The 24,442-nt window shown below is 43.1% G+C and overlaps 1 protein-coding gene across 1 annotated transcript in view; it reads right to left on the bottom strand.

Annotated features, from left to right (window-relative positions):
• Positions 1-326: 326 nt before the first annotated feature.
• Positions 327-24,442, bottom strand: part of PCMTD2 (protein-L-isoaspartate (D-aspartate) O-methyltransferase domain containing 2) — a 40,677-nt gene continuing 16,561 nt past the window's right edge. The window contains 4 exon segments of the mRNA XM_029611939.1: positions 327-3,273; positions 14,101-14,224; positions 15,662-15,833; positions 16,782-16,884. Of these exon segments, the coding sequence (XP_029467799.1) occupies positions 2,891-3,273; positions 14,101-14,224; positions 15,662-15,833; positions 16,782-16,884 (782 nt within the window). The 3' untranslated portion in view covers positions 327-2,890.

Genomic DNA, 24,442 nt, shown 5'->3' with positions numbered 1-24,442 from the left:
TATGCACATATCCTACTTTTGTCCTGAACTGGGTAAAAACAAAGTTGAACTGGGCTTTTGGAATGAATCCAATTGGTAGTGTAAAAGCTGACGAGTGACCTCTTGTGGCCACAGGTAAATACAAATATTTCTCAATGATCTTTGTAGCAAGAAATCCTGATAAAATTCACTCTTTTCTGAACCACTTCATTTATCAAAGATTGCCAACGTTTATAGTCTTGCTCTACATTTACTGCACGTTATTCTTTTTCATCCAACTCTGTAAGAAGTATAATAAAGTCACAAACTTTTCAAAGGCAGAATATCACAGTCAAGTCCAACAATGGTAGGAAGAAAAGCAGCTTATATTTCAGTCAAGGGCAAGCAATACAAAAAAGGGTACAAGCACTAAACCACAATACGAGTACATACAGATAGGGAAACCATCTATACACACTGTAAGCTACCAGAAATGTCACAGTTACATCAATTGTATGACCTCCTTTGCCTTTGACATCAAAATTTGACAATCTAGGGGAAAAAAAGATGATGGAAAATAGTACATGTTTTAATGAGCCACCCTACATCAGTGCTTCTTTGTGCTAAAAGAGAAAGGCAGGCCACTGGACTTCCTCAGTCTGATGGGCCTAGTACAGCTTTCTAAAATGGTTTGTACTGAGCCCAGTTAGTTGTAGCATATCTATCTTGCCAGCCCTTAAATGTTGGGTCAATTCCAGCCTTTCACATCCAATCGTGGGATCACTAACTTTCAGAGGATAAGGCAGTCGAATGAGGAAGACAAAGGCAACTCTGACCGCCTTCTCCATGATCAATAAGTACAGAAGAAATCAAAGACTACATTCTAAACTGTTGGTCATTGGTCACATGGGTAGGGGGTCTTGCAATTTAATCCAAAGACACTGATGGGACTGTTAATGTTTATCAGCACCTAAGTTTTAGCTATTAATGGCAACAGACAATGTGAAAATCTCAAGAGAGCACAAAGATGGACAAAGGCCTGAGGACAGTTTACAAAGTGTTTTGGTAGTCTTATGCCACAAACTGTCCTAGATGGTGTGACCATCAGAAATCGATTTCTGCTGTTGGACAGAAAGACCATGGACTAGGAATGTAGGAGAACTAACAATGTCCAAGTGCAAGCACAAACATATCTCACATCACTTTCATTAGCCAACTCTATATTGAAACAACCAGATTTTATTTTATCATCGCTTGAAGAAAACCATTTCACCTATTTAGAAGAAACTACTCATTGCAATCAACTCAAAGAGTCTTCAGTTTAGCTTTCCACTAGAATCTTGCATTGGGGGGAAGATGACAAATGCTTTTGTTCAAGTAACAGCGGACTGACTACATACTACATATCCTGGTTCATTCATTCCACATGACAAGGAAGTCTGGATCAAGCAATTCAACGCCAATGCATTCAAGAGAAACACAAAGAACCGGGCAAGCTATCTTAGCAAGGTAATCTAGTTAACAGTCCTCATTCCGTGGTACACTAAGAGGGTAATTTTCAAAAGCCCAGCTTTAAATGCATAAATCCTTTTGAAAATTACCCCCAAAGCTATTACCCTTCCGTTTCTACTTGCTGTGGTTATATTTGATTATGTAACCTTGTTTGGAAAACACAGTTTCCCATTCTGGAAATAAAAATATAAATCTCTCCCACTCTTCACAACAGGAAGACTTGGTAGTAAAGATTAGAACCTGAAGGCCCAAGTGAAATTACAGGCCAGAAAGTCTCTGTACAAGAAAAACTATTCAAAGCAATCACTTAACCTGTCAATAAAAACAAAACAAATGCAACATGTATGCTTGCAAATTTAGGCCCATGATAACATGAGCTACACAATCCTCAGATTCGTGAAGTCCTTTGTTACAGGCATGAAGTGAAGCATAAAATGCTGCAGTGAGAAGCACTGAAGTCAGATTCCTGGACCATTCTTCAGCTTGGTACTCTTTCAAATCAACAAATTTGCAGCTGATTTTGCAGAGTGACAGCACTCTGCGTTCCGTCAGCAACGTCCCTGTATGCATTACTGTTACATACATGCGATCTCCTACTTTCCTGGGACTCTTATTTCTAACATTCTGCAATTCTAAATTTAAAAACAGCACATGTAAAACACAAGATCTTATTCCTTTCTATGAAGAGAAGGAAACAGTATGACATTTCTACATCTAGAAGTCCTGTTCTGCCTAGAACACACATTCTTCCTCTCACATCACACTTAACACCATCCAAATTCTACATCTCTTAGCAGAGCTTGATTTTTTTTTTTTTTAAACAAAATGGGAACTGGGCAAGGAAAATACACTGACCATATCTCCATCTTGGAAAAGTTACTTTTAAGGCTAATCTGAGGGACATCAATAAAAAGTAAACTCATCTTTATACTCCTCTAGACAATGCCAAAATCGGATTTTCTCTGTTTGCAAAAATTGTGCTTTTTGCAGATTTTTGGAAGAAGCAATGCGTAAAAGAAAGACTGGCCATATCTCTCCTGCCCATTAAAAAGGTAACGTATACCACTTGTGGTACAGCTGCTCATATGGCTGAGGTGCTGATGTCTGGGTAAATGTGTGCCTCATGGGTTTCTAGGCTTCTCACTATTTTGCTTTCAGTAAAATTGGGACTCCAGTTAGTCTACAGTTTGAATTAACAGCCAAACAGTTTTCGCCTAAAATAAAATTCCTGCTGTGGGATGCAGGCAACAGAACAGGATTGAAAAGAAAGGAACCCCCTGAAAATGTATCTTTATAAATATGCAGCAGCCGCCCTTCCCAGCCAGACAACCTCCTACCATGAGTGGTCACGTTAACAGGCAAGCGAGTGGCGTACAGCTGTTAAGCGCTAGAAACATTTTTTGCCATACATCACAGCCTCTCACTTCTCCCTGTAATAAAGTAGGTAATACTTCAGCGGGTCTGGGAGAGGCAGACTCAAGATTTTCTCTCTCAAATAGTTTACAGGAGGGTCTGGCTTCAGTTCAGGAACAGTCTTTTCCTCCTCTTCTCTTTTTTCCTCTTCTGCTTCCTCACAGTTGTTGTTATCATCAAATGGATTTGGGATGCGGCTGGCAAACACCTCCTTGTCTAAAAAGACAATGGTTTCCATGCGGCGGCGGCGGACTCGTCGTCGCTTAAATCTAGGTGGGTTTTTGAGCCCATTTCCACATTTGCTCGATGCTTCGTGATTGATTATTTTTTTAATAGTTCCTCGGATAGTAATACGAGCCAGATCCTGAAGACTGCGGACATTTGCTGGTGCTAACAATCAGAGAGGAAATAGAAAAATAAAACAAACAAACCTCATCAAAAGCTGTTAAATATACAGAGCTCAAGTACATATTCATCATCATTTCTCTCAATTATAAATGATCTGGAAAGGAATACGACAAGCGAGGTTTTCAAATTTGCGGATGATACAAAATTATTCAGATTAGTTAAATCACAAGCAGATTGTGATACATTACAGGAGGACCTTGAAAGATTGGGCATCCAAATGGCAGATGAAATTTAATGTGGACAAGTGCAAGGTGATGCATATACGGAAAAATAACCCTTGCTGTAGTTACACGATGTTGGGTTCCATATTAGGAGCTACCACCCAAGAAAGAGATCTAGGCATCATAGTGGATAACACATTGAAATCGTCGGCTCAGTGTGCTGCGACAGTCAAAAAAGCAAACAGAATGTTGGGAATTATTAGAAAGGGAATGGTGAATAAAACGGAAAATGTCATAATGCCTCTGTATCGCTCCATGGTGAGACCGCACCTTGAATACTGTGTACAATTCTGGTCGCCGCATCTCAAAAAAGATATAATTGCGATGGAGAAGGTACAGAGAAGAGCGACCAAAATGATAAAGGGGATGGAACAACTCCCCTATGAGGAAAGACTAAAGAGGTTAGGACTTTTCAGCTTGGAGAAGAGACGGCTGAGGGGGGGAAATGAGAGGTCTAGAATGGGTAAATGTGAATCGATTATTTACTCTTTTGGATAACAGAAGGACTAGGGGGCACGCCATGAAGCTAGTAAGTAGCACATTTAAAACTAATTGGAGAAAATTCTTTTCACTCAATGCACAATTAAGCTCTGGAATTTTTTGCAGAGGATGTGGTTAGTGCAGTTAGTGTAGCTGGGTTTAAAAAGGTTTTGGATAAGTTCTTGGAGAAGTCCATTAATGCTATTAATCAAGTTTACTTAGGGAATAGCCTCTGCTATTACTAGCATCAGTAGCATGGGATATACTTAGTTTTTGGGTACTTGCCAGGTACTTGTGACTTGGATTGTCCATGGTTAGAAACAGGATGCTGGGTTTGATGGACCCTTGGTCTGACCCAGTATTGTAATTTCTTATGTTCTTATGCTTTTCCAACTAAAATGAACTCAAAGCATCTTAAAATGTGTTGGTTATACATCAAAGTACATATATTTTGAAATATACACCTGGAGGTAGTCTCTGAAATAAGGCACCATAGGTAACAGCAAAGGAAGAAGAAAAAGGTAAAGGGAATCCAGAATTTAAAGTACTTAGAGTAATGTCTGGAATAAGGGACAATAAGTAATTGTAAAAGGAGAAGAAATGAGGTGGCTAGGAGTAGTTTGCTACATATAAAAACAAAATGGATTTCTAGGAGTCAGAAGGTGCATCTTGATGGGCTAGCTTTGTTCCCATTTCAGGACAAGCTGGGAGGAGGTGTAAGCTTGGAGCTAGCCTAATATTTAATGGCAAGGAGTTCCGTTGGATTGGAACGTATCCTCAGAAAGCTCTTTCCAGGCGTGTATCTTTGGGGGTTTGTGGCAGCAAGTCTACAGAGCAAGACCTGTACTGGGGGTGAAGCGATTACGGAGGTACAGCGGTGCACATCCTTTGAGGGCTTTAAAAATTAGTACCACAATTCTGAAGTTGGCTTGATAAAGAATATTGGAAGATTATTGGGCTCATCCTTTCAAATTTTCCCATTTTCTGTAGTATCTGAACTGCAGCATTTTGAATGAGTTGGTGTTGAATGATTTTTTTGGTGATCCTTGTGAACAGTGAGTTTCAGTAGTCCAGGGGTGAAATCATATGAATGATTGCAGCAAAGGCAAACCCATTAAGGAAAGGACGACATATTTGAAAGAAAGTCAGTTTATCTACTGATGGGACTTGACCTTCCATGGGCAGCTTAGAATCCAATATGTATTCCGAGCCATGAACTTGGGCTATGTGAACAGAAGGCGTTGCCCTTAAGGTCCCCATGGCGTTTAAGTGGCTAGTATCTTTTTTGCCTAGCCTATCCTATCTTTTATGTCTTTTAAGGGTCTGAGGTTTTTTTGTTGTTGTAACCAGTTAGACATACTTCCCTCATGTTTATTTTAGTCAAGTCCAACTCCAGTCTGGCAGCCCTGGAAGGTCTCCTGGTTGGACAGCATCTAAGTGGTGCAGCATGAAGTGAACCTGTAGCAAGGACCTGCTCTCCAGGTGATGCATTGTCCTCTCGCACAGAGATTAAGTCTCCCAGGGCTACTGCCCAGGAGGGAAGGGTTAGGTCGGCCGTCATAGTTGGTGATTCGATTATTAGGAATGTAGATAGCTGGGTGGCTGGTGGGCGTGAGGACTGCCTGGTAACTTGCCTGCCTGGTGCGAAGGTGGCGGACCTCACGCGCCACCTAGATAGGATTATAGACAGTGCTGGGGAGGAGCCGGCTGTCGTGGTACATGTGGGCACCAACAACATAGGAAAATGTGGGAGGGAGGTTCTGGAAGCCAAATTTAGGCTCTTAGGTAGAAAGCTTAAATCCAGAACCTCCAGGGTAGCATTCTCTGAAATGCTCCCTGTTCCACGTGCAGGTCCCCAGAGGCAGGCAGAGCTCCGGAGTCTCAATGCGTGGATGAGACGATGGTGCAAGGAAGAGGGATTCAGTTTTGTAAATAACTGGGGAACCTTTTGGGGAAGGGGGAGCCTTTTCCAAAGGTCTCCACCTTAACCAGAGTGGAACCAGACTGCTGGCGCTAACCTTTAAAAAGGAGATTGTTCTAGTATAAAAGCTCAGAACCCCTATCACAAATGCTCAGAAAGCCAGATCCTGGCTCACACACCACTACTACCTTTATTAGTGGATTTGCGGAATGAAGATCTCAAAGCAGCTATTAATGTTAAAAGTCTGCCAAATCAAAAACCCCAAACGTACATTTTGGTTCACACCAGAACTAAAAATAAATTGAAAGAACATTAGAACAAAAATGCTTAAATCAGCACTACATAGTAACATAGTAAAGACAACAGAACAAGACCAAGTGTTCCATCCAGTCTATCCAGCAAGTTTCTTATGGTAATAACTACTATTCTGTAAAGGTTACCCCATGCTTCTATTAAGGGTAGTAACTGCCTCTCCGTGCAGGTTAACCCCCAAGCCTTATGTTAAAGTTAGTAATATTTACAATTGAAACTAAGTAACTGTCAAACCCATAACAAAAATTACAACTAGCAATATTTTTACGGGGTGAGCAACCTTCTTGATAATTAGACTATACTAGCTGAGCATGCTTTGCTTTTGGATTTGGCTGTAGAAGCTGTCCTGTACTTTTTTTCCTAATATCCGCGTATCAGTACCCCCAATTCCCATTTTTCCCCCCCTGCTGTCAAAGCAGAAAGTGATGTTGCAGTTGCGTCAAACAAGAAGCAAATATATACAAAGGACAATTTAAATTCTCTCAAAATAATCTATAAAATCACACGTGACCTGAGAGGACAGTTATGTATTATCAGCTCATCAAAACATACATTTATATAGTCTTTCATCAATCTTATAAAAATAATAATGCAAATATACACAAGTGATTAAACACAAATATATTGAAAATTCCTCAATAAGACAGTTCTCACAATTGTCTGAGTAATTTTCAATATATTATATTTATCACCTGTATATGTTTGCTATTTACTTTATTTTTTATAAGATTAATTAAAGAATATATAGATTTATCCCAGGACAAGCAGGATGCTAGTCCTCACATATGGGTGACGTCACCGAACGGAGCCCAGGCGGAAAAGCTTTCTGTCAAAGTTTTTAGAAACTTTTGACTGGCCCTGTGAGGCCACTGAGCATGCCCAGCATGCTATGATATTCTCTGCCACAGGTGTGTCTCTTTAGTCTTCACTTTTCCGCGCTGCTGTTCGCACCGCGGACCGATAGCCCTACCGTTGGGAATCTCTCTCTTGACTGAAAAGTCATTTAATAAAATATTCTCTGTCATGGGGAAAATCTCTACCTCGCCGGCTGGTGAGTACTCTCGTTTTAAAAGAATTTTCGGCCGAAAATGTTTTCTTACACACACACACACACACACCCGCTCGTTCATCGACGGCCGTCGATTGAACATGGCGACCGGTTTCAAAAAATGCCCAGTCTGCAACCGAAATATGTCTATCACCGATCCGCATTCGGAGTGTGTAATGTGCCTCGGGGAACAACATGATGTCAGTATCTGCACCAAATGTGCAGAAATGACGGTCAAAGGACGAAAGGCCAGGCAAGAGAAGATGGAACACCTATTTTCTCTTCAGCTAATTCCTTCTCCCTCAAAAGCACCGAGGTAGTCTCCGGCTGGAGCAACAAAGAAAGTTTTACTTAAAAAACCGCGTCCGAATGGATCAGGGGATCGGTCATCCTCGCCATCGTCTGTACTCTCTACAAAGTCGACAGAACGATCCAAAACCAAACATCGCCATCGATCATCGTCCGCATTGGTGTCCCAGGACGAGTCGATGCCGAAGCAGTCTAAAAACCAGGACACGCCGGTGGTTGGGCCTTTGCCGTCACCGATGTCATCGATGGCCATTACACTACCATCGCATACACCACAGCTTGAATTGTCTACATTTATTAGACAAGCTGTTTTCCAAGCTCTACAAGAGCAACAACTTCCGACAGGCCTGTCGATGCCGACCTCCGGGTTGATGCAGATACCCTCCGTATCGATGCCTTTAACATTGATGCCGATGGCTCTGCCAGCGATGCAGATACCTTCACCGTCAGTATCAATGCCGATGCTTCTTCCTACAACATCTATGCCGGTGATAACACCGATGACAACAATGTCTTTTCTCCCAAGATCCTCGACGGGTACTATAACTACCACACCGAGGCTACTAACTCAATGATCCAAACGACAGCATCCCTGCCACCACCGGATCCACCAGAGGAGGTGCAGGATGAGGCATTTTACCATCGCCTCCTACAAAGATACCAAAAAGTCATCGACAAATTGCCACCTATCACAAAAAGACAGGCATCTGCTGATTTTTTCCTCGATGATCCACAACCTGGACCTTCAGGGCTGCAAGCCCCACCAGCACCAACAACTCAAACAACTTATAGAGAAGAATCAGAAGACTCCTGGGATGATGAACCCTCTCAATTTTCCTCAGAGGAGTTCATGTCCAATCCTTCTTCTTCTGACCGAAGAAAGAAGTCACCTCCAGAAGATCTTTCCTTCTCATCCTTCATACAAACTATGTCTGATTCCATTCCATTTAAATTGACTGCTGATGAGGATACAAGAGCACAAACTCTCGAAGTATTACAGTTTGTGGATCCACCCAAACAGGTACTGGCAATACCTGTACATGAAGTTTTACTGGACCTTCAGAAAAGAATCTGGGAACACCCAGCTTCCATACCTGCAGTAAACAAAAGAGTAGAAACCACCTACATAGTTCAACCAGCTCCTGGGTACCACAAACAACAATTGCCCCATCAGTCTGTCGTTGTGGAATCAGCACAGAAGAAATCTAAACGCGTGCGCCCACACTCCTCCATCCCACCAGGCAGGGAGCACAGGTTCCTGGACACAATGGGTAAGAAGATTTACCAGAGTTCCATGCTGAGTACTAAAATCTCTGCATATTAACTCAACACCAGAGAAATCTCTGGAAACAGATGGAACAATTCATCACTTCCTTACCCACTCAATTCCAAGAGCCTGCTCAAGCAATTATATCAAAAGGTCTTGAGGCAGGAAAACACGAAGTGAGAACAGTTTATGATAACTTCGAAACCGCTTCAAGAACAGCAGCAGCGGGAATCACTGCTCGCCGGTGGGCCTGGCTCAAGGCATCTGACCTCAGGCTTGAGGTACAAGATAAGCTTGTTGACCTTCCCTGTCTTGGTGACAATCTCTTTGGAGATAAAATTCAAGAAGCTGTTCAACAGCTCAAGGATCACACTGAGACACTAAAACAACTGTCTCAAACCCCACAAAAACCTGCTAGTCAACCTTCTCGTCGTCCTCCATGAAGAGATGTGAGACGCTCTTACTACAGGCCACGCAAGTACTACCAACCAACAAATAGAGGTAGATCCACCAGGCCAACTCAGCGATCTCAAGCCAGACAATCCAGGCCTGCCCGTCCACAACCGCCTGCACAGACAGGGCCTGCAACAGGCTTTTGACGATTACACCAGAGAACAGATTCAACCTTGCAATCCCAAGCCATGCTATGCAACTGGGAGACCTTTAGAGTATAATTTAAGGACTGGAGTGAAATCTAAGGATTGAATATTATGTGGACATAATCATTTAGACTTCTCAGAAGGTATCACAGGAGAACCACGTCGACAACAGTCCCTGAAGCAGCAGCCCTGCGAAACGTACGTCGGACTGGACTGGCATTGACAAATCGGATCATCTAAGCGCGATAGCGCCATCAATGAATAAGGGAAGTACAGTTCTACATCTTTTATAAAAAATTAAAAATTAAAAATATTTTTGTTAATAAAAAGAGAGACTTTGGATAAATTTGGACAGATGATTATATGACCCATAGCGGTTAAAATTCAGGCTAACTTGCTTGTATACCGTGGGTGTTCTGATGGTCCTATTCTCAAATTTAAAGTGATTTTGCACATAGAAGTTAAAAAAAAATTTTTTTGCCTGCAGCGTATTTTATCAGGGGTAATTGAAATCTCCCATTAATTAATGCACTACCAATTTGGTTAGCTTCCTTGATTTCTCTTATCATTTCATCATCTGTCTGACCATTTTGTCCAGGTGGATGGTAGTATATTCCTATCACTATACTCTTACCCAAAACCCATGGGATTTCTACCCATATAGATTCTACTGAGCATTTAGTCTCTTGCATGATCTTTATCCAGTTGGACTCTATACCCTCCTGGATATAAAGTGCCACACCCCCACCAAGTTTATCCTTCCTATCCTTGTGATATAATTTGTATCCTGATATAGCACTGTCCCCATTGGTTATCCTCCTTCCACCAAGTCTCTGTGATGCCAATTATGTCAATCTCATCATTTGCTACTGTCCACTCTAACTCCCCCATCTTACTTCTTAGACTTCTGGCATTGGCACACAGACATTTCAAAGTGTGTTTTTTGTTTGTATTAACAATTAAATTTGAAAATCTTTAGCTCAGGTGATTTTTGACTTATAGGCACATGGACTATGTTTACTTTTATTAGAACCTCTCTGTTGGGATGCCCTAACTCACCTGTTTCATTAGTATCCTTCCCTGCTGATTGACTGTCTGCTTTCCCTCTTGTTCTGGTTTAAAAAGCTGCTCTGACTCCTTTTTAAAATTAGCGCCAGCAACCTGGTTCCACTCTGGTTAAGGTGGAGCCCGTCCTTTTGGAAAAATCTTCCCCTTCCCCAAAAGTTAGTCCAGTTCCTTACAAAACTGAATCCCTCTTCCTTGCACCATCGTCTCATCCACGCATTGAGACTCCGGAGCTCTGCCTGCCTCTGTGGACCTGCACGTGGAACAGGGAGCATTTCAGAGAATGCCACGCTGGATGTTTTGGATTTCAACTTTCTACCTAAAATTCTAAATTTGGCTTCCGGAACCTCCCTCCCACATTTTCCTATGTTGATGGTGCCCACATGTACCTCAACAACTGGCTCCTCCCCAGCACTGTCTAAAATCCTATCTAGGTCCGCCACCTTCGCACCAGGCAGGCAAGTTACCAGGTGGTCCTCACATCCACCAGCCACCCAGCTATCTACATTTCTAATAATTGAATCACCAAAACTATGACAGCTGACCTAACCCTTCCCCTCCTGGGCAGCAGCTCTGGGAGACTCATCCTCAGTGTGAGAGGATAATGCCTCACCTGGAGAGCAGGTCCTTGCCACAGGATCATGTCCTCCTACACCAGGGGTGATGCTATGCAACTGGGAGACCTTTATGATCCAAGGCAGCATCTGAGCTGCCAGACTGGATTTGGGACTTGGCTACTGTGTCCGTGAAGGTCTCAACAATATACCTTTCTTGTCTGCTTCAGCTCCTCCAGATTTGCTCTCTGTGCTCTTGTTCTTTTATTATATCGATGAGGAGCATAGATATCAGAGGCACTGCCCATTCACCAGCAGGCTTTATGAATTGGCAAGTAGGACAGGACCAGCAATACAACTGGACCTGTTTATGTAAGCCTGTTCTGTGTTTATGTCCATGAGAGCCAATAGGCGGTTTTATATGAGACTTGTTCAACAAGGGCATAGAGCTAGTGGAGCAATGAGATGTAGATTTGTGACCCCTAAACAAAGGTATTGCTGCTTTTAAGATACTTTATCTTGGCGTAGCAGGTCTAGGCGCTGGAAGTTCTGACAGTTGTAGTTTTGGCTTGTCCTATAAGGGTTCTTGTAAAGAGGGGGAGTGACGACGCTTGGTCATTGAGAGTTCCCCTTCGGATTGACTGGATTCTGGTGAGGAGATCAGTTCTACTGGTAATTCCTCTTCCATTTCCTGATCAGACAACTACAATAAAGGTCTTGGTGACAGATCTGGTTAAACAATGAACTTCGAAAGTGCCTCAATGTTTAATGAGACTCCATTGTCTGATGTGGGACAAGGACTTGATTGTACCAATTGAGAATGGCGAGTCTTGCTGGACTTCTGCATCGTTTTGTCTGGGATGCAGCATTATGCGCCAATGTCTTCGGAGCCCCGATGTGTGCCAAACTCTTTGATGTCTTCGAAGCAATCGATATGTCCGGCACATCGATGTGTACCAATGTCTTCGGGGTGCCGATGTGCACCATCTCTGGCACATTTTTGTGCACAGATGTCTTCGGCGCATTTGTGTGCGCAGAAGTCATAGGCGCAGATACATGCGTGGATGCTCTCAGTGCATGTCTTCGGTGCAGAGATTAGTTTTATAAGTGATCCAGATACCAGCAAGGATGCCAGTTGCATATGAACTGGATTAGAAGCAGGGGTGGATTCCCGCTGACGGTCGGCCCAGGAGAGACCACGTGACTAGAGCGACCGGCCCACCGGGGGATGCCCAATCCCCTGATAGGGCAATCTGCCCCTGATTAGAAGTCTTCAGTCCTGTAGAAGACTGAGTGGATCTCACATTTGCCGGGGACAGGGCATAAAGATCCCGATGTTTCTTCTCTCAGTCGATGGACCTTTGCTGCTCGATGGTGCTGAGCTATGGGAGAGACAGACATTCTCCTGCAGTGCTCACAGGCCACTTGATCATGATCGAGACCAAGGCACAGATAACAGTATGTGTGTCCATTGGTCAGCAACATGATTTTTCCACATCGACAAAATTTGAATCCTGATTTGAGCATTTTAGTCAATTTATTTTTTACTGAGGAGAAAAGAGAAGAGATGGCCCCACATGTCCCATGCAGAGCGTGTAAAATATGAAACTGAAGGGAATGCTCGATACACGCGGAAAGGAACCGTGCAGCCGTAAAGGAACAATGTTTCAAGCTCAGATAGAAAGCTCCGTCCCGTGATGATCGGATAATGTCACCCAGACAGCATGGTTAAATTAGCCTGCTTATCAATGGAAAATAGAAGGACAAGGGGGCACTCAATGAAGTTAGCAAGTAGCACATTTAAAACTAATTGGAGAAAATTCTTTTTCACTCAATGGCCATTTAAACTCTGGAATTCATTGCCAGAGGATGTGGTAAGGGAAGTTAGCATAGATGGGTTTAAAAAAAGATTTGGACAAGTTCCTGGAGGAGAAGTCCATAAACTGCTATTAATCAAGTTGAGTTAGGAGGTAATTTTCAAAGGAGTTATTGTGCTTATAGTATCAAAGCAAATTTCTAAACCATTTACTTGAGTAAAGTGCACTTACACAAGTAAATTCTATGGAAAGTTCAATGGCATATATTGTAGCAATTTTCAAAAAACTCATTTACACGAGTAAACCCAGTAACATAGTAACTTAGTAATGACAGCAGAAAAGGACCAAATGGACCATGCAGTCTGCCAGTAAACTTCTTAAAGTAACAACTGCCGCTCCGTGCAGTTATTCCCAAGTCTTATGACAACCCATAAAAACATTTATTGCTAGCATCATTTTTACCGGTGTCCTGGACTGGCCACTGTTGGAAACAGGATACTGCGCTCGATGGACTCTCGGCCTGACCCAGTTTGGCAAATTCTTATGTTCTTATTACAGAAGAATTGGGAACCATTATAGAAAACCCATTTTTCTTATAACTTGGAGTCTCCTATTTGCCCCTCTTGTGTATGACAAAGTTCCTGGTTAGGAGTTCAGGAAGTTAGGCCAAGGGGATAAGGATCTCTGAGCGGAAGGTCTGGCTGAAAAGCCATACCTTTGTTTTTCCCTGAATTTAAAGTAGGATGGCTCCAGGCATATAGAGTTAATGATACTCTGGTCCAGATTTTTGGTATAACACAACTAAAAGTGTAAAAACTCCCAAAAACTATTCAAGACATGGATTAAGTTGGTCTAATAAAAAATAAGTATCACCTTATATATTTTTTCTTTAATTGACCTTTATTTGCGTGCATTGACATGGCCTAACACAGCAAGCACATTACACCTACATTAAAAAAACTAACTCTCCAAATAAAAAGAGACAGTGGTTCTGATGAAAACAAATGTTTTCTTCAACACAACAGAAAAAAAAATGTAAAAACTTTTACAGCCTGCTGATAATGAGCCAATCGAGCCATAAAAGTAAACAATTAAAATACATATCAATAAAACATTTCCTAAGTCTTAGTAATCATTCAAAATGAAAACATTAATACCAACAGTAAAATCCAGGTTCTCATACCTCTTGGAAAATAAAAAATATGTTTTTACTTACGCAAATTAACGGTCTTTGACCTTCCTGAATCTGTCTTGCTGGGCTGTATCAGGGGAGCAAAAGAGACAGCCAAGATCTTCTTGGTCTCCCAGGAAGAAGGCCCAGTGCGAGTTATCTTGGTCAGCTTCCCCACCCCCAAAATAAATAAGAGTCAGCTTCAGCCCATGTACATTGGTGCACTAGTAACTCAATTGAAACAAAAAACCAATGCATTCTTGCACTTCTTAAATCTTAATGCCATATAATTAAATAGACTTCTCCAGGTCAAACCTTTCTCTTAAAATCTTACACTTTATATTTTAGAAAGTTTTGTTAGGTTTAAATGTTATTGTACATCGCTCTGATTTATATCAAGTAATAAATTACAATGACAATATTAACTGTAGCAGTATTTTAGGTGCACGGAACCTATTTTTATACAACAAATTGATAGGGCAATGCTAAAGACTTGAGGGCCGGTAACGCTGATGAAAAGATGTAATACTCAGTAGTCAAAGTTCAGCAGTATATAGTAGAAGATCATTTTAGAGAAGTTCTTGGACCCAGTAATACAGCAGGGACCATGGCAGTGTGGAAAGAAAATCCATATGGTTCCTGAATGAGAGACTTTTTTTTTAGGGTGTCTACTGTGATTATGAAAGTAATTCAGTACGGTAGCAGCTTTGGACTGGTGATTATCAAACAGCCCATGCAGCGATAAAGTCTGCATGTACGTTGTAAACAGACTTTACTGAGGATTTTCAAAGCAAGCGTGTATGTTTACATTTGCTTTGAAAATGCTCAGTATGTGCATCCATTCACTTCTGACAGTCACATCTTCAATTCAGAGAATGTAACTTATCACTTAGGGGCAGATTTCAAAACTTATGTGCGGGCATATATTTGTTTGCTCAACCCGTCGCGAACAAATCTACGCCTGATTTTATAACAATCGCGTGCTGCCACGCGCATGTTATAAAATCCAGCTTGGCGCGCGCAAGGAGGTGCACACATGTGTACCTTGCGTGCACCGAGCCCGAGGGGAGCCCCAATGGCTGTCCCTGTTCCAAGGCCGCTCCGAAATCTGAGCGGCCTTGGGAGGAAACTTTTTTCCGGTCTCCACCCACCTTCCCCTCCCTTCCCCTATCTAACCCACCCCCCAGCCCTACCTAAATCCCCCCACTACCTTATTTTATTTCTTACACCTGCCAGAGGCCGACGTATCTTGCGCGCACCGGCAGGCTGCTGGCGTGCGAACCCCCGAAACAGAGGAGGGCTTGGGACATGCCCCCGGACCTGCGCGCACCGCCAAGCCTATGCAAAATAGGCTCGGCACACGCAGGGGCATATTTTCTCAGGTTACACATGTAAGCCTTTGAAAATCTGCCCCATAATCATTAAAATCAAAAAGTCTACACAAAGGCAGCCTCCCAGAACACTTATACTGAGCCTTGGGCAATTTCAGAATTTACTTTCTGACTTTGAAAATTACCCACCCCCCCCCCCCCCAAAAAAAAAAAAAAAAAAAGCATACATACAAGGCGGTTATTGTAAAAGCATGCCCCGGCAACCCGAAGCTCACCTTCTCCTCTAGGGGCATGACTAGAATGCCCCCAACTTTTAGCAGACTCTTCATATAGTCTTCATGTTCCTTTTGGACCCCAGCACCACAATAAACCCGGTCATATGGAGCAGAGTCCAGAGAGAGATCTAGGCAATTACCAACCACAAAAGAGGGTTCACAGAATTCAAACCTGTTGGAAAGAAGAAAAGCAAAGCATCCTGCAGTCAGGAACAGAATACCTTTTACCACCAATGATGTGGAGCACAGTGCTTAGCAGAAACAGAAGGGCATATTCTTAATAAAAAACAATCCCTAATTTTAGGCCTGGGATGCTCTTCTGGGAATGCTGTGGAGGCAGCCTTCACAGCCTCCAGGGGAAAGGGATGCCAGTTACTGTATAACTGTGACACCTGCCCTCAGCTCTCGGCCCAGGACCATCAAGCTGGGATCTAAACAGGTTGGAAGGGGACAATACCTCTGGGTAGTAACGAAGGAAGCCCGACTCCAGCCCTGCTTCCCTGTGATCTGGAAGCCCAAAGTACCAGGACAAAAAATGTGCACATAATAAATACATTCTTGAACCATTACTAATGTTTTTGTTATTTTGAACTAAGTTATAGCCCTATAGACCAGTAGAACAACTGCTTACAAAACTTCAAACTGTTCCAAAGTAAAATCTTCAATTACTACTACTCCTCATATGTCAAGGGGTTTTTTTCCCCCTGTTTTGCACATATTTTTATAAAGAATATTTTCAGAAAAAATAAGGCAGCCCTAAACAACCAATATACTCTGGCTCTTTTCTGATAAGGAGTTTCTTTTCTGAAGCCATCAGGGTAGTTTGTTTAAGCCTTCAACTCTAGGATAACTTCCTAACCAGAGTTTCAAATTCTTGTGTACGGTCCAATGACAGAAACCTTGCCACTGAACATCACAAATTATTTTCTGCAGGCTCAGAATTCCAAGGTTCAGTGCGGAACAGATCCCAGTTTAAAAGAACCTCAAACCCATCTTGCTGAGCGGTTTCTCTGTTTTTGTGGCAAAATGAAGGGTGAACTACTTTAAAAGCCAATAATGAAGAGTAGGGTTTTCCTTATCATCTTCATCCCCCACCTTCCCAAATGTACAGAACTCTTACTTGTCAAAGCTCTCACTGCTTCGGACAAAAAAGTCCAGTTTCTGTTTTGCATAGTCAATGACATCAGCGTGAAGCTCCACTCCATGGTTAACACCAAATGGGCCTGCAGATACCAAGAAAGTCAAGAAAAGGGCCCTTAGTGACAGAATTCAGCCCTCAGCCTCCTGGCCAGCAGGCTCACTTTCTCACCACAGTAATCAGAAATACGCTAAACATCTTTATGAATACAATAAACTGCACAGAACTGTAACCAAAATGACAGACAGCAGCTAGAAGAATACTTTATTTCATACTATATCAGAGGCTCCAGCATTCTTACAAGATAGCAGGATTTTTCCAAGCAACAAATCATTGATGCTCCAATTATTATTTCCAGATCACAAAACAGCTACTGTTCATCTTCATATTCCCCCAACCTGAACCATCCATTTGGAAACCTATACGGTACTAAGTTTTATAGCAGTACTAGCATACACAAAAGACAGTTCTTGTCCTTAGAGTTTATAATAATCAAGATACACAGACAAGAAATAATATGGATCAGAAATGAATTATTAAAAAAAGCACATTTTATTGGCAGGATCTGAATATGGTCAGAGGGAACATGGACACCAACTTGGGGAGACTTACAGGGCTGCTCCAGGTATATGGTGCAGCAAGGCAGAAAGCAACAAATTGGAAGTTGGGTAGAGATTAGATGAGGACATATTAGTAGCTAACAAGTACAAAAGAGAAAATTTAATTTAGAATGTTGCTTTTTCTTTAAATCAGTCAACTTCAAAATGTGGAAATAGGATATTCCATTATAAGTTGGCTTGGGGGTTGAACCTTTTCTCAGAGGTCAAGCGGGACGGTAGTCTTAACACATGGGTGACATCATCAGATGGAGTCCCGATGCAGAAACATATCAAACGCTTCTAGAACTTTGACTAGACATACTGAGCATGCCTAGCATGTCCTATATCATGCATACACATGGGGTCCCTTTCCAGTCTCTCTTTTTCGGCAGAACTGTAAGCCTCGCGGTGTGAGTGAGCTCACTTTTGGCTGTTTTTGGCCTTATGGGGAAAAAAAAAAAACTTTCCTTTTTCTCACATCTCACATGCGGGTTTTTTTCCCGGGCTTTTCCATCGCCGGCTCCCTCTCGGTGCCATTCCTGTAGTGCTCCAAGTCAGGGTTTTCGGTGATTCGGGTAAGTTTCCTTTCACTGTCGATTCCCCATAGAGGTGATGCATCGGTGCCCACCAACCATTGCCATCCTGCTGCCATTGTTTTCGGTTCATGCCCCTTTTGTTTCATCCAACATGGCCATGTCTGGTTATCTGTGATACACCAGGTGCCCAAGGAACATGTCCATCATGGATCCGCATGAGATATGTGTCCTCTGTCTGGTGGCATCACATCACATCCGAGGTTGCCGCTTATGTTCCCAGATGACCCCAAAGGGATGTCTGCTTCGACTCGACAAGATGGAACAGCTCTTCGGGTCGAAGAAGTCCAAGCGATCGGCATCGAAGGATCAAGGAGACATACAGATGGCCATCGAGATCGGTGGGACTGTTGGTTCCATCGATGTCAGTAGATAAGGGCTCCGGAGACCAACCACCGCCAATCTCCTCCAGGACAAGGATATCAGATTCCTCATCATCGGCCTCGGCACTGAAGAAAGACAGAGCCGAGCGTCGAGGGAAGCCGAAGAAGCATCAATGCTAGTATCATCGGTGCATGCTGCCGGGCACAGGGATGCACTGGCTCATGCTGTGATGCCCCCGAAGTGACCCCGCAGCGAGGAGTACCAGTTCTCCATTGGCGCCAGGGGTCCGCAACGATCTCCACCAGTCCTGATGCCAGTCACCAATCCACCTCAAGGGTCCATAGAAGATCTGAACACCCCCCTCCTTCCTCCAGTTGACATCAACGTTCGAGGAGGAGCTGGAGCACAGAGTCCAGCTGGCCGTGGAAGGGACAGTACAGGGTTTTGGTCCTGTAGCGCCAACGGCACCAGACTTGCTGCTGCCCATCCTCATACCTCTTCTGAAGAAGCTCTGTGTGCTCATTGGTACATTACTGACCAGCTAGTGTCGGTTCCCCGCACAGCATCAGTGCCCAGCAGGGCACCGAGGCCTCTCCCTACAGATATGGTAGTCACCGGTTCCTCTGAGGAGGAAGCTCCGAGGCCAGCAAAGACACCCAGGCCTACCACCCCCGTCCTGTGCAGGCACCTCTGGACGAAGGCCGAGCACCTAGGGACCAATCCCCTGTTGCTTACAGTGAAAATGAGTAACTCTATGACGCCTTGGGGGATGATGCTTTGGAGTCCTCCTCTGAGGGTCTCCCATCAGACCCTTCTCCTTCAGGGAAGTAAAGGAAGTCTCTGCCTGAGGACTTGACCTTTGCAAAGTTTATGAGGCTGATGGTGGAAGCCATCCCATTTCTGTTAACAATGGAGGAGGATGCCAGGCACAAAATGCTTGAGATCCTCTAGTTCATGAAGCCTCCTAAAGAGATTAAGGTGGTCCTGGTGCATGAAATCCTTAAGAAGCTGCTTTCGAGGATATAAGAACAACCCCTCACTGTGCCTCCCATTAATAAGGCGGCGGATGGGGTCTACCTCGTCCAGTAGGCTGCTGGATTCGATAAGTTTCAGCTGCCCCACCAGTCAGTGGTGGTTGAATCTATCATCAAGAGGGCCAAGCACTCTCGGACTCATTCCTTGTTACTCCCGAGGAAGGACCATAGAGCAATGGACGCTCATTGCCCGTATTCATAGGACATCTGGAAGCAGGTGCAGGAGGTGGCCGAGCAGCTGCCTCAAGAGCAGCAGGACACCCTAATGTCACTGGTGCATAAAGGCCTGGAGTGCAGAAAAACACAAGGTTCTAGTGACCTACGATGTTTTTAAGATGGCATCAAGATTCTCTTCAGCGAGAATCTGCGCCAGCAGAATGGCATGGGTGCAGGCTCTCTCCTTAGCCAGGCCAAAACTCTGGAACTCTCTTCCTCTCAATTTATGACTAGAGGCAAACATTCAACCATTTAAGAAACAACTAAAAACATGGTTGTAGGAGCAGGCTTTTAACAACTCAGAACAACATTCTAGCGACATCCTCTGGAAAATAATTTAGATTAAATAAAGAAGTATTTATTTTTATAATTTTAACTTTTTAAAATGATGTCATCAGTAGTTAGGATGCTTTTATTAATTTAATGTATTTTAATTTTGTAATTTTATAGAGTATTATCAGGATTCTTAATAATTTTATAGGGTTTATTCATATATTTATTTTTTAGGGATAGGTATTAAAGGCTTATCCCCAAATTTTGATGTAAACCGACCTGAAGTACATACAATGTTCGGTATATAAAAATGCCTAAATAAATAAATAAATAAATTAATAGCCAGAGGTATAGGAATGACTCGCTGACGTGCCACGTACTGGGGAGAATCTCTTCGAAGATAGCCTGAGGGATGCCGAGACCCAACTTCTAGACCACCATGAAACCCTCAAAATAACTTTCTGCCAGCACTCTGGATCCATCTTCCTCTGCTAGGAGGCCAGAAAAACAGGGGCCAAGGAAGTCTTTCTTTCACCAAAGAAAGTACTATCCTCCACCCCCTCACTCCCATCAAGCTTTCAAACTCCTCAAGTGGTCCCTGGACCAGGGGGTAGCAAATCTATATTCTGCCTCTGGGGAGGCCCGGACTTAGATTTGTTCACAGCCCCCTGCAACAGGAAGTTGCCTCGGTTCCGCTCCCTGTACAGGTCAGACAGCAAACCAGCCTTAGACGCCCTTGCCAATCATTGGAGCAAGGGTCTTCTGTATGAATCCTCCAATTCCCTTAGTGGCGAAGACTCTCTTGAAGCTTCGCAAGGACAGTGGGACTATGATCCTCATAACCCCTCATTGGCCAAGACAGTTCTGGTTTCCACTCCTACGGGAGTTGTCCATCCAGAGAAGATCAGTCTGGGGACTTCCCCACATCACATCACGCAAGATCAAAGCAGACTGCAGCATCCCAACCTCCAGAACCTGTCACTCTCAGCCTGGATGTTGAGAGGTTAATCCTATAGCCACTTGATCTTTCAGAGGATGTGTTTCGGATCCTGGTGGCTTCTAGAAAGGCTTTCATTAGCAAGTCCTATGGACTGAAGTGGAGGATGTTTTCTGTGTAGTGTTAGCAGAAGGCCCTAGATCTGTTCTCTTACCCCACATAAAAACTGCTTGATTACCTTCTACACCTATTGGAAGCTGTCTTAAAACCAACTCAGAGTTCATCTCAGTGAAATTGGTGCATACTACTATGGTGTAGATGGTGCGCCCATCTCTGTACAGCCTGTAGTTGTACGATTCATGCGGGGCCTGCTTCAACTGAAGCCTCCCCTAAGGCCTCCCACTGTGTCTTGGGACCTCATCGTGTTAACTCAGCTGATGAAAGCTCTTTTGAGCTGCTGCACACCTGAGACCTGAAGTACCTGACCTGGAAGGTCATATTTTTGCTGGCGGTCCCCTCAGCGTACAGGGTCAGCGAGCTCCAGGTCTTAATGATTATCCACCTTACAATAACTTTTATCATGACAAGATAGTCTTCTGCATGTACCCTAGGTTCCTGCCTAAGGTGGTGCAAATTTCCATCTTAACCAGTCTGTCATCCTACTAACATTCTTTCCCAGGCCCCATTCGCACCAAGGCAAATGAGCACTGCACAGTTTGGACTGCAAGCGAGCTTTAGCCTTCTATCTGGAGTGGACAGAAGCCCATAAGCAGTCCTCCCAACCTTTTATTTCTTTTGATAGGTTGGGCGTTGCCATTGCCAAACAGACACTATCCAATTGGCTAGAGCCTGCATCTCCTTCTGTTATGCCCAGGCAGAACTACATCTTGGATGTCATGACAAGGCTCTTTCTGATAGAGCTATGGCAGCATCGGTAGCCCACTTGTGAACAGTTCCCATGGAGATCTGCAAAGCTGCGACATGGAGTTCTCTTCAGCCATTCACATCTCCTTACTGTCTAGATAGGGATTGCTGTGACAGCAGGTTCGGCCATTTGTCCTTCGAAACCCGTTTGAGGTGTAGAAACCAACTCTTCCAACATAGGGCCCATTGTTTGGGTTCAGGCAGTCTCCCCCATCTGTTGCCAACAGCACTGTTGCTATTGGGCCTGTTGGCACCTGGTTGGGTGGCTGTTGGTCCCCTTTTGTGTTGGGGACCCACAGCCTGTAGCTAGGGATTCACCCATGTGGGAGGACTAAGATCCTGCTTGTCCTCTGAGAAAACAGAGAAACGCTCATTTGTAACAGGTGTTCAAGGACAGCAGGATGTTAGCCCTCATGAAACCCACCCACCACCCCACAGAGTTGGGTTTCTTCTATTTTTTATTTTAATTATAAAAATGTTACAAGACTGGAGTGGGACCCCGCGTGGAAGTGTGGCATAGGGCATGCTCAGTGTGTCTAGTCAAAGTTCATAAAAACATAAGAAGTTGCCATACTGGGTCAGACCAAGAGTCCTTCAAGCCCAGCATCCTGTTTTCAACAGAGGCCAAACCAGGCTACAATTACCTAGCAAGCACCCAAAAACTAAGTATATCCCATGCTATTGCTGCTAGTATTAGCAGTGGCTATTTTCTAAGTCTGCTTGATTAATAGCAAGTAATGGACTTCTCCTCTTTTTAAACTCAGCTACACTAACTGCACTAAGCACAGCCCCTGGCAATAATTTCCAGAGGTTAATTGTGCGTTGAGTGAAAAAGAACTTTCTCCAATTAGTTTTAAATGTGCCCCATGCTAACTTCATGGAGCGCCCCCTAGTCTTTCTACTATCCGAAAGAGTAAATAACCGATTCACATCTACCCGTTCTAGACCTCTCATAATTTTAAACATCTCTATCATATCCCCCCTCAGCCGTCTCTTCTCCAAGCTGAAAAGTCCTAACCTCTTTAGTCTTTCCTCATAGGAGAGCTGTTCCATTCCCCTTATTTTGGTAGCCCTTCTCTGTACCTTCTCCATCGCAATTATATCTTTTTTGAGATGCGGTGACCAGAATTGTACACAGTATTCAAGGTGGGGTCGCACCATGGAGCGATACAGAGGCATTATGACATTTTCCGTTTTATTCATAATTCCCAACATTCTGTTTGCTTTTTTGACTGCCGCAGCACACTGAACCGACGATTTCAATGTGTTATCCACTATGATGCCTAGATCTCTTTCTTGGGTTGTAGCACCTAATGTGGAACCCAACATTATGTAACTATAGCATGGGTTATTTTTCCCTATATGCATCACCTTGCACTTATCCACATTAAATTTCATCTGTCATTTGGATGCCCAATTTTCCAGTCTCACAAGGTCTTCCTGCAATTTATCACAATCTGCTTGTGATTTAACTACTCTGAACAATTTTGTGTCATCTGCAAATTTGATTATCTCACTCGTCATATTTCTTTCCAGATCATTTATAAATATATTGAAAAGTAAGGGTCCCAATACAGATCCCTGAGGCACTCCACTGTCCACTCACTTCCACTGAGAAAATTGTCCATTTAATCCTACTCTGTTTCCTGTCTTTTAGCCAGTTTGCAATCCACGAAAGGACATCGCCACCTATCCCATGACTTTTTACTTTTCCTTGGCTAACTATAGGCCAATATTCTCCCTCCCTTGCCCAGCTACAATAATTGAAACTCTAGCTTTTACCCAGGTAACAGATTTTGTTGAGAAATATGCAATTATCGATCGTTTTCAGTTCGGTTTCACAAAATTATATAAGCACAAACTATTTTGGTCTAGTTTCTATTTCATCTTCAGGGGTTGCGACAGCAGCATCAAGTATGTCTCTGTGCTTTTGGATATTTCTGCCGCTTTCAAAACCCTTGATCATGGAATCCTTTTGGCACATCTGAGATCATTACAAGTATCTGGTAATGTTTTTCAATTAGCTTGCCTCTGTTTTATCCAACTCAAAAAATTAGACTTGGAAATTTTACTGCTAACTGGAATTCCATGTCTCTGGTGTGCCACAGGGCTAGGCCCTGTCAGCAACTCTTTTGAACATTTATCTTGCTCCCATAAGTAAGATCTTTGCTTTCCTCGGCGTCAACTACAGTGTTTGTGCCAATGATATACAGTTTGTTTGTTCAACATTCATCTTCCTAGTCCGAGACTTTCAAGTTGATCTCTGTTTGCAATGTGTTATCCGCTGTTTATTCCACAACAATTTAATGTTGAACATTGCTAAAATTGGAATCATTACCTTTAGTAAATTTCCACTGTATAATATTACATCATTTGATTTTAATAAATCACAGAATTCCTGTTAGTCAACAAGTACAGAGTTTGAGGGTGGTTATTAATACCTCAAATCAAAGTGGTTGTTAAATCTTATTTTTTCAAATTGCACATGAGGAGATTGGGCTTCCGGCAAATGTTCTGCATCCATTACAATTAACACAGAATGCCGCAGCACCCTTTTTATGGGTACTCCAATGCATGCTCATGTAACTTCGCTATTACACTTGCTGTACTAGTTATAAATTATTATCCTTGACAACAAAATTATTCATGGGGATTCTGAGTGCTGGGTTAATACAGTCCTGGGGGTTTATAAACCTTGCTGCTCATTAAGATCTGAAGGGAAACGTTTACATGGAGTTCCTTC

This window comes from Rhinatrema bivittatum, chromosome 8, assembly GCF_901001135.1.
Source record: "Rhinatrema bivittatum chromosome 8, aRhiBiv1.1, whole genome shotgun sequence".
Taxonomy (NCBI): domain Eukaryota; kingdom Metazoa; phylum Chordata; class Amphibia; order Gymnophiona; family Rhinatrematidae; genus Rhinatrema; species Rhinatrema bivittatum.
This window is presented reverse-complemented; position numbering and strand designations above follow the sequence as displayed.